Genomic DNA, 16,676 nt, shown 5'->3' with positions numbered 1-16,676 from the left:
CAGGAGGGTTCCCTTTTCAAAATGAGGTTATTTTTTAAAGCATATTATAAACTGTAAAATACCAAGGATCAAGTTAGTTCATTTACTTATCCAACAACTATTAAATGCCTACTCCGTGCAGGTACTTTCAGGCAGTGTCCCCGGTGCTCCAGGCCCTCCTGTAAAGAGGAGCTATTCTATAAATGTGTGTTAAAGTGAAACAGGAGTTCCACAGCTAGGCGATAGGAGGGGAGGTTGGGAGGAAAGGAAGCTACTCTGGTTTGAGTTCCTACTGTGTGCTGGCACTGTTGCCTGACAACCGTAGCACGGGTCCTTTGGGCCCATCAGAGAGAAATACATGGAGACTCGGGGAGGGTAAGTGACTTCCCCGAGACACACAGCCACCAACTGACAGACCCATGTTTGAGTTCAGTTCCCTCTGATTCCAAATGTTCCCTTGCCACAGAATGACACTAGCAGATTTCCTCTCTAGCCCACTTTTCTCCTCCCAAGCCTCCCCCAGGTCCATAAGCCAGGCCAAATCCAAGCCAAAAATGATCACCCCTGATTCTAGGCCAGTAAGTGGGAATCATGTGAAATCAGAGCAAAATGAGGCTCTATCACCACAAGCCAAACCTCACGTTCACAAGGGCGCAGGTTTTAGGAGAACAGCGGCCTTTGATGCATGCTCGGAATTCCTTCCATGGCAAGCCACTGTGAGAAAAATCTCACCCAAACAATGTACTCTTGGCTGAGGGAGGGCCGGTGTCTTTTCAGGCATAAAGCTACCAGCAAGGACCCAGAAGTCACTCAAGGGAGTTGTTGGTTTCCCCAGAAGGTCTAGCTTTTTGAAATCACCTTAGCAAAGGATTCCATTCGCCCCTCTGCCCCCGCCCCCCTGCCCCCCAGTGCCGAGTCCTCCCGTGTCTCTAACCCCTGGGAGAGGAGGAGGGGCATGGAGCTCCTGTCCTTGTGTGGGTTTCCAGCTCAGCAGTCAATGAATCCTTTTCTCAAGTGTAGCACCAAGTATTTATTCTGATAAAGGATAAAAAATAATTTTTTTAAGAAAAAAGAAGAACTAAAGAGGTTGTTGTCTGGCTTGGTCTCCAAAAACCCGTCCTTAACAATTGACAGTTATTGCCTAGACTTAAGATGATCGATTTAGGAAAGAAGGCTATTCATTCATTGTCATTCAGCCATTCAACAGAAATTTAGGGTATTTCTGGGTCCCTGAGGTGCAGCCCCCAGAAATGAATGCAGGAAGCCTCCTGTGTCTACACAGAGGGGGAAACATCTAAAGAGCTGCATTTAAAGATGGACAGACCCACGGCTCCAGAGCCAGTAACACCCGGGGAGCTCCTGCCCAGGAAGTCAGCCTGGCCCTGGAGCTCAGAGCACACGGTGGAGGCCTCAGCTGCTCCCACCGTTCAGTTCACAAGGCCTCACGGAACCTCGGCGAGACTGAGCCACAAAGCTCTGCCCAAGGGTGACCGCAGAGGTAAACAACGTGTATACAAGGGACGCCAACCAGCAACCCCAGGCGGTTTAGGTAGGATTGTTTTGTTCCAGAAGGCAAAAGGAGGCCCCATGGGTAGGGGTTCCCAGGGGACAAATTCCAGTTCAGGAGAAGGAAAAACATTATAACTCTTACAGGTGCTGCAGGCTCTGCGGAGGGCCTGAGGCTTATGCCAGGCCTTGAGTGTGGGTAGGTTGTGGGTAGATAGGGAGGCCCCCCAAATGTTGCATGGTTCAGGAAAGTACCCTTTACCTGCAAAGCAAAGGGACTCCTACAGAGCTGGCTCCCAGAATTGCCAAGGAGAATTAATTATTGTTTGTAAAACACTTTAAGATTCCCCGATGAAAGACCTTGCATAAATGCAAATTATTATTATCGTCATTAAAAGTGCTAGACGTCTGGCCTGCTGGCTAATGGCCTGGCAGAGCTCTGAGCAGAAACGAAAGCCAACTCCAGGCAGAAAGTTTGTTCTGGTTGTTCCAGAGCAATAGCAGGAAGAAGGAGCCAGCGGAGGAGGGCTCGGCCCCCGACTGTGAAGTGAAGCCATCCAACTCCCACCCAGGGTGAGCCGGCAGCAGTCTGTCTGGGAGTCCAGGGCCTGTGTGTCCCCTGAGGGCCAGGCCTTACTCAGATTCATCCCTTGCGCCCTGCAGAAACCGGCCCTTGTCTAGCTCAGGAGCTGGGTCAGCATGAGTGAGTGAATGTCTGGTTGTCTGCTGGTCTGAAGGATGGATGCTGGCCTCCGTTCTTGGGGTCCTAAGTCAGATCCGGAGACGAAAGGGAGATAGATAGAAACCTCTTGCCATGCCTTTGATGGTGCTTATTAAGGAGGGAACCGCTTTAGCAAAGCACAGGGAGAGGTCATTTATTAAATTACTGCTTCCGCTAAAGAAGCTGTCTCTGGCTAAAGTGGTTAAATTGGTCCCAGAGCAATAATATTAATAATGGGTAATGGTACAGTCGGCTCTCCATGTCTCCTGAGTTCCACATCCGGAAAATATTTCAAAAATATTCAAAGAAAAAAAATATTCAAAGAAAAAATTCCAAAAAGCAAAGTTTGAATTTGCCAGACACAGCAGCTATGTACGGAGCATTTACATTGTATTTACAACTATTTACATAGTATTTACATTGTATTAGGTATTTAAGTAATCTAGAGATGATTTAAAGTATACGGGAGATGTGCATAGGTCATATGCAAATACAGTCGGATCTCCGTATCTGCATGTTCCATATCCGCGGATTCAACCAACGGAGGATCAAAAACCAAGAGTTGTTTGAATACAAGGCTGCAGAATCCAAAGATATGGAGGGTCAACTACTATGCCGTTTCTTTTTAATATGAATTTATTTATTTTATTTATTTATTTTTGGCTGCGTTGGGTCTTCGTTGCCATGCATGGACTTTCTCTAGTTGCAGCGAGGAGGGGCTACTCTTTGTTGTGGTGCGGGGGCTTCTCATTGCGGTGGCTTCTCTTTGTTGTGGAGCACGGGCTCTAGGCGCACGGGCCTCAGTAGTTGTGGCACGCGGGCTCAGTAGTTGTGGCTTGCGGGCTGTAGAGCGCAGGCTCAGTAGTTGTGGCTCGCAGGCTCTAGAGCACAGGTTCAGCACAGGTTTAGTTGCCCCATGGCATGTGGGATCTTCCTGGACCAGGGCTTGAACCCGTGTCCCCTGCATTGGCAGGTGGATTCTTAGCCACTGTGCCACCAGGGAAGCCCTACTATGCCATTTTATATAACGACTTGAGCATCCTTGAATTTTGGTATCCGCAAGGGTCCTGGAACCAGTCTCCTGTGAATACCAGGGGATGACTGTATGTTAGACCTGGAAGTAAGCTCAGAAGCCATCCCCTCACTTTACAGATGAGGCATTTGGGGTACAGAGAGGTGAAGTGCCTCATCCAAGGTCACATAGCAAGTGAGAAGCAGAGCCAGGATCACAACTCAAGCTTGATTATGTCAGGGTAATAATACCTCCCATTTTATAGTACTTTACAGACATGGTACTTCTCAACAACCCTGGAGAGTTTTAAGATGACAGATGACTTTACTGTTAAAGGAACCTTCCGGGTATGCTTTGCTCTTCTGGGGCTCGTTATTTAGAGAACATTTATGGTGCCTCCCATGTGCACTTGTGTGAATTGCACGTGCCCTTCTTTTCCTTCTCCCAGACATTCAGACTAGGCCTTGTTCTTCTGTAGGGTGCATTAATACTTCCAGGACCCAGGTAGACAAGTGAGAGGGAGGTCAAGTTCATCCCTTTCATCCCTTGTTATCACAGTCATAATTCTACTGAAAAGTCACCCAATGCAGGTCCCTAAATGAGAGCTAAAGATACCAGTCACCACCTCTGGACACACAGACCTACAAGAGGGAGGGCCATTTAGGGGGGTTTGTAAGAACAAACTTAGGTGTAATGGGAGTTGGCAGTAAGGAGCCCTCAACATTCATTACTGGGCCATTGGCAATTCCAGTTTTATGGAGTTTTTTTGTTTTTGTTTTTTAAAAACATAAGCACCTTCCTTTTTAAAATTAATTAATTAATAATTTATTTTTATTTTTGGCTACATTGGGTCTTCAATGCTATGCACGGGCTTTCTCTAGTTGCGGCGAGCAGGGACTACTCTTCTTTGCGGTGCACGGGCTTCTCATTGCGGTGGCTTCGCTTGTTGCAGAGCACGGGCTCTAGGCGAGCGGGCTTCAGTAGTTGTGGCTCACGGGCTTAGTTGCTCTGTGGCATGTGGGATCCTCCCAGACCAGGGATCGAACCCGTGTCCCCAGCATTGGCAGGCAGATTCTTAACCAGTGCACCACCAGGGAAGTCCAATTTTACGGAGTTTTAATGAAGGAGAATGAGATATGCCTAAAATGATGTTTGGGAGGGGGAGGATCACCAAATCAAAGAAATTTAGAAATCACCTCTCCCGTGCCTTCGTTGTGTGGATGAGGAAACGGAGGAGTGATTCAGTGTCACACAGCAGATCCCGAGGGGGAGGCCTAGTCTCTGCACTCAGCTGCCAGCACCTTTTCCACTGGAAATCATGGCATTGTGGAAAGAATGTGCTCTTTGGAGTCAAGCAGCTCTGGAATCATAAATAGCATTGCCACCTATTAGCTGTGTGATCTTAGAAAAGTTACTTTGCATCTCTGAATTGTAGATTTCTCATTGGCAAAAATAAAGATATAGGTGTCCCCCACTTTTTGAAAGTTCGCTTTGCTTTTTTTTTTTTTTTTTTTGCGGTACGCGGGCCTCTCACTGTTGTGGCCTTTCCCGTTGCGGAGCACAGGCTCCAGACGCGCAGGCTCAGCGTCCATGGCTCATGGGCCCAGCCGCTCCGCGGCATGTGGGACCTTCCCGGACCGGGGCACGAACCCGTGTCCCCTGCATCGGCAGGCGGACTCTGAACCACTGCGCCACCAGGGAAGCCCCACTTTGCTTTTACTAAAGACCTACATTAGTACCTGTTTTCAGTAACTAAAAGACATCCAAAGAGGATTTTCACTTTTATCAAAAAAGGCAAAAAGCAAAAATAGCATTCAGCGTTTGTTTTGTGGCAAGCCCTTGTAGAGGCAGAGTGCACCCCGAGCAGCCAGAGTGGCACCGCCAAGCTCCTTCCCCAGGAACCACACTCGGCATCTCAGCATCAGGCCACCATAGCTTTGAACTGTGTCTGTGAGCATCTTGCTTTGTCTCATTTTATTTTTGCATCCGTTAGCAAGATGTGTCCTAAGTTAATTGCTTCTTTGCTTTATGCCATTTCGAAAGGTTTCATAGGAATGCTCTACTTTCAGATGGTGGGGGGAACCTGTACTAATACCTGCGTGGTAGTAGTCCCATTAGGAGGAGTAAACGTAAAATAGTATAGATGAAAACAAACAGCGTGGAGTCTAGCATGTAGTAGGCACCTCCCTTCCTTTATACTCCTGGCTTCCAGACTTTTTTTTACCACAATCCACAGGAAGACATTTATTTTACATCCACAAAAGTTTCACACAAAAAAATTCTACTTGCCACATGTGATGTACTCTGATTTTGATTTCGTTTTATTTTAATGCTGGTCAGGACCCACTAGGTTGATTTCACAACCCACTAATGGATTCCACCTATCGTTTGAACAAGCCTGTTTCATACCATGTGTGGATATCATTTATCCACGTTGTATGTATGTCCTTCCTTTCCTTCCAGGCCTTTCCCCCCTCCCTCCCTCTCTGTAACTGGCACATGGCCACACAGCTAGCTGTCGCCAGCACGTGCCGGGCCCTGTGCTCGTGCAGGGTGGAGTGAGCCCTGCGGGCCTGCAGGGCAGGTGAGCTCTGCTTCTGCGCCCCTCCCCATCTTTGCCATGAACCTCAGCCTGTTTGAGAGGACCCATAGGGCCCTCCACCTGCAGAAGTTCTGCCTCCTGCCAGCCTGCTGTGGAACTTGCCCACACTCCCAGCCCAGGAGCCCACCTGAAGTTCCCATTAAGGCCATTGCACTGCAGCAGGGAGGGTAGGCCTCAGATGTGCTCTCCCATCCAGTAGTTTCTTCTTTTGGAATTGCTGCTTTTCCATCTGTGAGCCCAGAGAGCCAGGCGTCTGGGAGTATCGTTTCAGCTGCTGGGCGGGGGGATTAGACTGAAGAGGGACCGTGGCCGTCCTTGCTGCCCCCTCCCCCAGATCTTCAAGGGGTACCTGTGAGCACCCAGCTAGGAGGGCAAACACCCAGAGTGTGGGCGTGACCAGGGGCTGCACTTAAAAGGCAGCAGGCAGGGCCCTGAGCCGCGCTGGGAGACAGAGCTTCAGCCTCTAGATGCTGAGAGTCTGTTGGGAGAAACCCAGTTTACAACCAGGCAAGCAATACTTAAAAGCCCCAGAGAAACTCTCTGGAGGGGAGAAGATTGTTTCATGCTCCAGAGAGTTGATCTCCTAAGCGTTCTCTAAGCCCTTTGGGGGTCCGGCACTGTCCTGTGCAGGCCGATGCCTGGCGATGCTGAGCGGAAGCCTGGAGGCACCATCCCCGCTGGGGCATGACCAGGCCCCACACTATGCACGGTCAGCTCGCCTGGGACCCCAAGCACTTCCTCTTTGAGGGCCATGCTTTGGTTTTTCCCCTGTTGCTGATTAAGGGGGGGGAGGGTAATCTGTGATTTTGACAGTGACTCACCGCCCTCAGACAGGCGGCGGCTTCTCCCCAGCAGTCCAGCGCAGGTGAGCTGCGTGAGTAGGAGATCCCAGCACCCTCCACAGGCATCTGCAGGGCCACCAGCAGAGCCGGGGCTGAGCTCCCACCTGTGCGGCCCTGGGCAGAGCCAGCAGAGAACATGAGATGCCCGTTGCCAAGGCACCTGCCATCCGAGGCACACCAGGCAGGCGCAGATGGTGAGACAAGGTGGACAAAGGGTGGTGGCTGTGCTCTGGGGTCCCAGGCCTCAGGCAGCACCATATTCCTTAGCCCCACCTACTCACTCTCCGCCCTAGCCTTAGCCCAGCCAGGTGCACTGCATCATCTCAGCTGACACCCCCCACCCCGGCGGAGAGGGGCGCCGGCCTTTCCTAGTGGCCACGCTGCTGCCCCCTCCTCCCAGCTTCGCATCAAGCAGGTTCATGACGGAAAGAGCATCAGCCTGAGAGTAAGGAGACAGGGAGGATGGGCTCAGATTCTGCCGACCAGCTCTGGGGCCTTAGGGCAGCCCCTTGGGCCAGCCATGCATTCATTCATTCATTCATTCCTGCTGTCAGGCCCTAAGGAAGGTGAGCACCATAGGGCACTAAGGGTGAACCACCACCGAATTCTGCCCTCAAGGGGCTTCCAGAGAAGAGCTAGGCCATGTGAGAGGGACCATCAACTTCTCCAGCCCTTAGTTTTCCCTTCCCTGTAATGATCGGACTATATGGCCGCTAAGATTTCTTTCTGTTATAAAATTTTATAACTCTAAAGTACATCTTTAAATAAGCCAAGCTTTCACAGTCGTTTGAGAAATGTTTGTTGAATTGCTGTGCATTGGGCTCTAGACTTGAAGCTGGGCTGCAGAGATGCCTGAATATGAGCAGCGGGGCTTGCCATGAAGGAGCTTCTAGTGGGATGTCGGGGGATGGCTGGACTGTGACAGAGGCTTGCAGACAGAGCTGGGAGCCCAGGGGAGGAAGGCAGCCCTGCGGCTGGGGAAGCCCACGAAGACTACCCTGCCCCTCCCTCTCATTTGGCCAGTTGGCCCACGTGGCCTCCTCCCCTCAGACACTGCAGCAGGGGGTGCCCGGGGAGCAGAGGCAACTACAACCCCCCACCCCAACTCCTGAGCAAGGCCTGGCCCTGCAGTTGCAGAAGCTGGCTGCACGCTGCTCAAGCGCCAGAGGAACTGGCCCGGCTCCAGGAGGCCTCCTTGGAGAGTCTCAGAAGGAGAAAGAACCACTAGGTAATTGTGATCATTTCAGTGCGCATTGACAAATACCCTATGATTTAGAAGGAGCCAGATTTCATCCCAATACTTTGATGTCTAGAAATGGATCCCAGTTGATTGTTTGTTGAAGTCCTCCTAAGACAGCATTTTATTTAATTCAACACATACTGAGACTACGGTCTCAGCCTTCTCACGGGCAAGGAGCCCGAGCTGTGTAAGACAGAGCCTAGACACCAGTCTAACATCTCAGACTCAAGGCGGACCATGGCTGGGCCTGAGGTTGGAGGCCACTGTGCCATGGAACCCAGCAGAGGGGAGATTGATTCCAGCCGAGGGCGAGGGCCTCTGCCCGAAGCTGTGAGCGTGTGACACTGTGTTCTCGGTATGATATCAAGCCTTTGCATCTCAGGCGTGTTCATTTCCTTGTTTTGCGATCTTGGACCCCTTAAAAATGAACCAGGCCTGCTCAAGGGTTGGCACATTTAGGAAGACTGTGTACATGAACCAGTTACAACCACTTGTTTGTTCCTAAAGCCCATACCAGCAGCCAGGCTGACATCGCTCAGGGCACAGCTACAAAATAAGCTCCCATCGTGCCAGGCACTTGCTTACCAAGGCGCCCAGAGTTGGATGGGCCGTCTTCACAGTGGCCTTTGGAGGGTTTGGGGTGACAGGCATTGAGGCAGAACTGGGTCTCTCTATAGAGATTCTATTATAAGGATGACCCCTTTGCCACGGGGACAGTAACCCCACATGAGTCAGTATTTACAGTGGCCGTTCGGGACAATGAGGACAAGGCAAGACCACAAGGCTGATTAGTGGGACTTGTCTTACACTATTTACAGGACTGCTTTGATTTTCAGACCACAGTCGGCTTGCTTATGACTGATTAAAAACATGTGCCAGTTGAAGTCACAGCTGCAGAAGAAAATTGGAAAAAGAAAGGAGCCTTAGACGTTTGGGAACTTGCCTCTATTTGCAAAAATGAATTCTGACTTGATTTGTGTGTCCTTGATTTCCTGACGAGGAGGTCCGTGTCCCCGAACCTCTCCTCCCAGCCTGCCCTATCCACCGCCACCCCCGCCTGACTCCGCAAGCATCGTAAGGCTCATCTTACGTTGCCCAGAGAAAAGCATTTGGGAATTCCAGAAAGAGCCTACTGAGTGCAGTTTGGGAAGAGAGCAATTGTTTAGGCTCCTGCCAAATAAAAGGCCCCAAGTATGTGAGGCTAAAGGCGGCAAGATCACAGGGTCTCTTCCTTGAGGTGGTGCTCCCGCAGCAAGACGGGCTCCGCTGGCACTGGGCTCAGGGTGTATCTTAACTAAACTCGCTCAGCGTCTGTTTTCTCACCTGCAAAATGGGACCTTGACTCCTGCCCCAGGCGACAGTGTTGCGAGTGCCACCTGTGCGATGTTTAATCTGGTTTATGGGCTTCCTTCCTCTTTCCCCGGAGTCTCCAACCTCTTAGGGCTTTTTATTCTCTGTTTTTGTTTTCATTTTCTTAAAACCCTACTGATTCAATTGTTCAGATGTTGACTGCATGGATTTTTGTTCTTTTGAAAAGATCCATTGAATAAATCAAGACCTATAATTCCAGCGGGGAAAATCCCTTTTGATGAGACTTGTTGAAGAAAGTTTCCTAACTGCCTTCATCTCAAGGCCTCTGAGGATCTTCCTGACAGCTCCCTGTCACCACTCTCTTTAGTGCCCCCAGAGCCCCTTCCCCAGAACACACATAGATGATTGGATTTTCCAGGCATTGTTTCCCCTGACAACTTAGTTTGAGCTCCCTGAGTCTGGACCTCTCAGTTGGAGGGCAGACATGGCTTAGAGGAACAGGCCTTCCTTCCCTCTCACCAACTGCCTGTGGTTCCCTGAACATCTGCTCGGAGCTCTGCCATGTTTGTGAAAAAGCATCCCAGCTAAGGCAACCACCGTCTCCCCTCACCACCATCACCTGCAGTGCATTGGGGCCTGGGCTTGGCTGGTGCCTTCACTGAACAGGTGAAGAGTCAAGACACAAAGAGGTTAAGTGGCTTGCTCAAGGTCACGTGGGTATCTCAGAACCATCACTGGGTGGCACTTAGAGATTGCCCAGTATACATCTTCCTGTTAGAGGTGAGGAAACTGAGGCCCAGCTCCCGATGACCCAATGAGCCAGGGCCTGCACTAGAGCCCATGTCTTCTGCCTCATGGCTCAGTGCTCTTTCACTTGCCCCACTGCCTCCCCTTTATAATACTTGTTGACCTGGACAGAAAAAGGTCTGTCTGAGGACTGGGCCCACTTCAATACCCCCATCTGGGGTAGCCAGAGCCACATGATTCTTAAACATCCATCTAGTCCAAGGCTGCGACCTCCCACCGACCAAGCTTTTGACCAGAGCCACGCACAGGAGCGCACGCAGCAGCTCAAGCAGAAGCCGGCCGGGGCGCGGGTGTCTCCCGCTGGTACCACAAGCACGTCTCCCGCAGCTCCAGGCTGCATTTCAAGAGGTGCGCAGTGTCCCAATGACTTTGGCTGGGTGTCCGATCCTGAGACTGACCACCTCTGTGCCTCCAGCTGCCAGCTCAATACGATACGTGAAAAACGATCCAAGAAGGCCCAGGGGAAAGGATGAACCAGGAGCAAGGACCATAGGACCTCTCCATCCACACAAGGGTTTCCTCTTCTGCAGCCACACATGCCCTGGCTGTCCACCTCTCCCCCTCAGACCCAGCTGGGTCCCCACGGTAACAGTTGACACCTATTGATCAACTAGTTTGCCAGGTGCCAGGCCAAGTGCTTACATGGAACATCTCATTTAATCCTCATGAGGACTATCCTTTAAGGTAGGCGTCATGGCTCACCTCTTATAGTTGAAGAAAGTAAAGCTAAACCGGTGAGTCACTTGCCCAGGTGGTACAGCCAGTAAAGAGCAGGGCCAGGCCTCGAGCCCACACTGCCTGTCCTTCACAGCCTCCAGCCTGCAGGGCCTTGGAGATCATCAGGCACAGCTCCCTGCCTCGAAGATGAGGGATCTGGTGCCCAGAGAAGGGAAGAGACTTACTCCTGGACCCAAGGCCCAGAAAAGTAGACCTGCTGAGCAGCCCAGCACCCTGATTCCTGGCCTCAGCGGTCTGTCTACTCCGCCCCTGCTGTGCCTGTGAGCTGAGGCCAGGAGCCAGTCCTGCTTCCAATTCATGGACAACCTACCTGGCCTCAGCCTGGGGTCAGTTCTTTAAGTTTTATTCTGCTAGCCTGAGACTCTGGGATTGGATGGAGTTGTGATCTTATAAAACCCAGAGTGAAGGGACTTCCCTGGCGGTCAAGTGGTTAAGACTCTGTGCTCCCAGAGCAGGGGGCACGGGTTCAGTCCCTGGTCGGGGAACTAAGATCCTGCATGCCACACAGTGCAGCCAAAAAAATAAATAAAACCCAGGGCAGAGGGACTGAAATCAGTGAAGAGGGTCAGAGCCTTATGCTGTCCTAAGGCATATTTAGCTCTAATTTGGTCTAAAGATAATGTCTCTCCCAGTGGGAGTAGAAGGAGAAGCTTGACTGACTCAAGGCCTCCCTCCCCGAGGGCCCTTTTGGCCAGTTAACGGGGACGTGAGAAGACCTTCCCCCCACCCCCCTGTAACGCACTTACACTTTTAAAGCTTACCATACACTTTGTCTTTGGGTGAAAGCGTTTTTTAAAAGGTGACAGACAGCTAGTGCCATTGGCAGGCAATATACTCTGGGCAGCTCTCCATCTTCCCTGATAAAAACTGAAACAAATGAAAACAGCACTTCAAAAGAAAACCTATAAATGGATGGGAGCCAGTTGTCATTCTCCCCTTCCTCCTCGCCTCCCTGAGCTGACTTGGTGAGGATCCGCGCTGAGAAGCACTCACTGACAACAGCTGGTAGCATCATGCCTTTAAATAGCCCTTCTCCGCACTGCTTCCCCTGGGCGTCACACCGTTTGCCCTGGGAAAGCCCAGGACACAACAGGAAACTTCAGACCTTTCTGAAGAAGGACAGAGCTTGCTGTAAAGCTTGCTCCCTCTTGCCAAGACCTTTTGGTCTAAGGAGCTTGCACTGGTGTGGCCCCTCCCCCAGCAGTTTCCAAGGAAAAGCTGAGCTGATAAGATTTGCCCGGTGTGAGGCCGGGCCTGAGGACGGAGAGCCGGGGAGAGATGCCCCTGCCCCGGTGCCCAGGGCCCGTTCCAGCAGCAGCCAGCACCACTCCCTCATCAGGCACCTATCTTGGAGCCAACAGCCTGTGCCCCTGGTGTCCTCCCCTGTGACTTGGGACAGGGACGCCACCCTGCCCGGAGGTGCTGGGGTACGTCACACTCCACGGTGTCCTCGAGGCAGTAAAGCAGATGCAGCGGAGATGGGCAGCAGCCTGTCAAGATCGGACCCTCTGAAGAAGGGCCACCAGGCTCCCCTCCAGCAAAGACAAATATCGCTGGGGAAATAGCAGCAGGTGAAACACAGGGAAGGAACAAACGGCCCTCCCTCATGCCCGAGTGGCGGCAGCCAGTTGACAAGGTTCCTTCCCACACGTCTCGTGTGTGAGTGTCGCATCAGGGTGGGCTTCTTGCCCCTCCTCACTGTGGGGAAACAAAGCTCAGGGCTGCTCTCGCCCGGCCAGTCTCCCCCTCGCTCGGGGGCTTGTTCTGCCTCCTCACAGTCCCCCTTCCCATAAGGACGATCGTGGAAAAGGGATTTGAGGTCCTGAGACTCAGAGGAGGTGGTGGTCTGGCTGGATGAAGATGCGGATGGAGGAAGGTGTTTATCCTTCTCACTAACTGTCCGTATAGGTAGAAGTTTGAGAATGGACGGCAGGCTTATAGCTTTCTTCCTCAGAACCTGAACGTTGCATTTGCCTGCTTTGTGGGGTTGCTGTCTCTCACTTTCCTTGACAGCGTGCAAGGGACGTGCTCTTGCAAACCTGGTGGCCATCGGTAGTTACCTTAATTACAGCCATGAAGTCCACACTGGGCCCTCTGTACGGGCAGGCCTGTGGGGTCACAGAGAAGGGGACATGCCCCCTGCTTTCCAGGCCTGGCAGTGCAGCCCGGCCAGCAAGCCGTGTGCATACGTGACACGTGCCCCAGGAGAAGCACAGAGAGCATCTGCAAGCAGGGAGAGAACCTTCTGGTGACCAGGGAAGCCTTGATGGGGGCAAGGGCGTTTGGCCTGAGCGTGACTAAAGCCCCGAGGTGGAAATGGCACGTGTGAGGAAGAGCAGGTGGCCACGCCGGAGGGGGCGGGGGTGCAGGCCGGCATCCTGGACCATGCGTGGGCTTCAGGGGGCTTGCAGCGTCCCCCGACTGCATGTGACATCACAGTGAGGAGACTTACCTGCAGTTTTTCTGGGAGAGGATCCTTAGCTTTCTTCGCTTCTCAAAGGTGGGGGGAGGCACGATCCCAAAAACGTAACCGAGGAAAAGTGCAAATAGTAAAAATCGTGGCATGCCAGGCTGCGAGTTTGGGCAGATGAAGGGTCTTGGTCGGGGTAGTGAGGGAGACCCACATTCAAGGAGAATGGATTTAGTTGCAACAGAAAAGCGAAGTAAGCCTTTTGTCCCGGGGAGAAACAGCAGTTTTGTGAAAGGTAACAGGACAGGGAGCCCAGGTGTTGGGACACGGGGGAGGAAGAGGAAGAAACTTCAGGACGACTTCACCGCAGGGGTTTAGGGAGAAGTGGAAACTGAGGGTTCTGTTACAGAAGTACCAGGGGGCCGAAGCACTTTCACGTGCGTAATATTGATGAAAAAGTGCATGTGGACTTGAGCTATAGAGAGACGTCCAGGCCACAATGTCCTGCAGGTGGTTGGAAATGTGGGCCCGGAAGTTTGGGAGAGAAATAAGGGCTGGAGACCCAGATTTGGGGTGGGGGGGGCAGGTTCTCTGCTGAGGGTGCTTCGAGCCTGAGAGGAAGCGAGGGGAGTGGCGAGCAGGACGGGAAGAGTAGCCGGCGGGAGGGAGAGGAGGCGGGACGGAGGGGGTCCAGGTGTGAAATGTCCCAGGGAAAGAGAGCTTCCAGACACGGGGGCCCACGCATGAATGTGGCGGAGAGGCTGCAGAGACTGGGACTGAAAAAATTCAGCAAAGCACGGAAATTTGAAAGAGGGTTTCCGGTGACTTGGCATTAGGGGAGGGGATCGGGCAGGTGTCATCAATGGCTGCTCTTAGCGGCGATTTAGTGGCGACCCCGGGGCTGCTGAGTTGTGCGGGGCTCTTCGCCCGACGCTGAACCACCCATTTGACGCTGCACCGCCGACACTGAACCACCCGTTTGCGTTTCATGACTGCTGAGCAGTTCTCTGCTCTCTTCTCACAGATGGGTTTCGCCTTGTTGCCTCTCTCAGCTTCAGCAGGTGTGCCCTCTGCCTTTAAGTTAGCTCCCTGACTCCTAATGTGGGGCTTCTGACCTCCTGGGAGCCTGGAGCGCCAAGCTTATTAGAACCATCTCCTAAATAACATAGACGTGGGTGAGGTACTGAGGCCTTTGTGGTACTGATGGTGACAGGTGTCTTGGTGGCCCTTCCTAGCTCAAGTCACAGGTCCAGGTGAGCCACTTCTGGATAAGTCCGGTGTGACTGCTCTGATCTCACAGGCATCAGGGCTGCGGGAGGGAGGGCTGGCAGGCACACGCGGTGCCCGCCGCAACCTCTGCGGCTTCCTCTCACTCTGCTTTCTACCTCACCCTTCCTCTTCCAGAAGAGTGTTTAGCTCCCAGCTCCTGACAAGCCCTCCCATGCCCCCAGGCCTCCGCTCCTGCTGTGTCTTTTGCCTGGAACACCTGTAAAATGGCTACTTCACCGCCTCCTTCACTGGTTGCCCGAGGCTGGTGCCTCATGGCATTGCCATAAATGCCCTCACCACCGCAGTTGGTATTTCTTATGTGTCTGCTCCTTCTCTAAACTGAGATCACCTGCATGGTAGGTGCCACATGTGGGTCATCTCACAACCCTTGGCACCTCAGGCAGTGCCTGGCACAGTCAGTGTGGCATGTGCCCCTCTCCTGCTGTTGGACAGAGAGCCTGCTTCTCCAGATTCAAACCCGGTTGCCGGAAAAGCCAAACGGTCTGCCCCAGACCCTGTCACTAGTCTGTGGCTGACCAGGGAACGTTCTCCTGATACCCAGCCTGGCTTTCTTTCCAGTAGATCGAACTACAAATACGTCTGCCAACGAATGGAGGCCGTGGATCACTTAGAAATCCCTCTTATGAGACCCTCTCTGTCTATGTGAAGTCAAAGATCCACCTAAGTAAAAGTGCAACGTTGTTGATATTTCACATCACGAAAACGACTGGATGGTTGGCTTGATCACTCTCTGGCTTGAAGCTTGGACCCTTGGCTTTGACCTGGGGAAGGGCAGATGGAACCCGAGTCCTGCTGTCTAATAGGAATTGGCAGCCAGGAAGGTCCGAGTACAGGCCCTTTAAATATCCATGAGAGAGAGCACGGCAGTGAACTGTATGGATCTCCCTTGGAAAAATACAGAGGGCTTTGCATCAGCAGGGAAGGAAAATCCAATCCAAGATGCATGAACAATAAATAACAACTGTTCCGAGTTAGGTTGACAGCTCTGCGTTGCACTGTTTTTTTTCAAGATGTTTGCACTAACCACAATTTTGTTTCTCCCCCATTCCCACCAGGGCTTATTTCAAAACCTTTGTCCCTCAGTTCCAGGAGGCAGCATTTGCCAATGGAAAGCTCTAGGAAACACCAGTCTTGAGAGGTGGCCAGCCAGACTGCTCTGTCCACATGCGTGTCAGCACATATGGCCGCTTCCTGGAAGCCATTGGAATGTCTTCACGGCAGCACTTCGCTCACACAGCAGCTTTGCGCCCCGACTGGAACCCAAACTTGAGCTGGCTGGCGGGAACCTGGGTCCCAGAGCCCCCCACCTCTGGTTGCTCCCTCTTTGTTTCCTTCAGTATACTTCTTAGTTGGAAGAAATAAAGTCACAAATCAGGATGCTGTTATTTTTCCAGGGAACGTAAGACATCGTAAATGCACACACCCTGATTCCAAAGCCTTTGTCTCTGAGACCTCTTTTTAAGTTTTCAGATAAAACACCCATTTGCCCTTTTCTTTCCCCCTGGAACTAGTGCCTTGTGCGTGTGTGTTTCACACCCAACCTTTCCCATTTGGACAGTCCCTCACTGGAAAGGTGCTGCCTGAATGAGTCTGACCAACTGGCAAGGTTTCAGCCACCTACCCAGCTGGGCCCAAGGCCAGCGCTCGGGAACAATTGGGTGCCAGCGTCAAACGCCGCTCCCCCATCCATCTCCAGGCCCCTGTGTGTGTGCCGTGTACAAAGCCCATCCTGACCCAGGAGGCAGTCGTTAAAGGTTGCTGAATGCATCAAGGAATCCATCCCTCCTCCCAAGGCTGATGGGAGAGTTGTTTGGGCTGACGAAGCACTGTGCGAATTATACCTGTAAGACACAGGTTGGGTCCCGTGGGTGATCCCTGGGCTCAGACCTGCCAGCTCTGCAGCCGTCCGGGAACGGAGTGGGGGAAGGTACCCTGAGCAAGCTCCGTCTTCCCTAAATGTATGGATTATCAGAGCCAGGCAGGGTTTCAGAAGTCACCTTGTCTCCACCCCAAACCCCTCTCCCCTGCTACTGCCTTCAGTGTCAAGAGGCGAGAACTAAGGCCCATGAGCTAAAGAAACTCGCCCAGCAAATTAGGGCAAACCTGGGAGTCGGGAGCCATCACACGACTTCCCTCAACGTACACCCAGGCTGGCCACAGCCAACTTGCCCGCTTGACAAGGTCTAGTTTAGTTTAGCGGCGTTCCACCCTGAGGGCT

General features: G+C 52.3%; 1 protein-coding gene across 2 annotated transcripts in view; it reads left to right on the top strand.

The window, feature by feature from the left end:
* Positions 1-15,818, top strand: part of BABAM2 (BRISC and BRCA1 A complex member 2) — a gene marked incomplete at its 5' end in the record, with an annotated part of 454,317 nt that extends 438,499 nt beyond the window's left edge. Inside the window, one exon of one of the 2 annotated variants that reach the window (XM_079721415.1) lies at positions 15,542-15,818. In XM_079721415.1, coding sequence (XP_079577541.1) covers positions 15,542-15,593 — 52 coding nt within the window. In that variant the 3' untranslated portion in view covers positions 15,594-15,818. Of the gene's footprint in view, positions 1-15,513 lie in introns of both variants that reach the window. The other variant, XM_079721414.1, reaches the window with a different exon arrangement.
* Between the last annotated feature and the right edge of the window lie 858 nt (positions 15,819-16,676).

The sequence above is a fragment of the Hyperoodon ampullatus genome (assembly GCF_949752795.1).
Source record: "Hyperoodon ampullatus genome assembly, chromosome: 15".
Classification (NCBI taxonomy): Eukaryota; Metazoa; Chordata; class Mammalia; order Artiodactyla; family Ziphiidae; genus Hyperoodon; species Hyperoodon ampullatus.
This window is presented reverse-complemented; position numbering and strand designations above follow the sequence as displayed.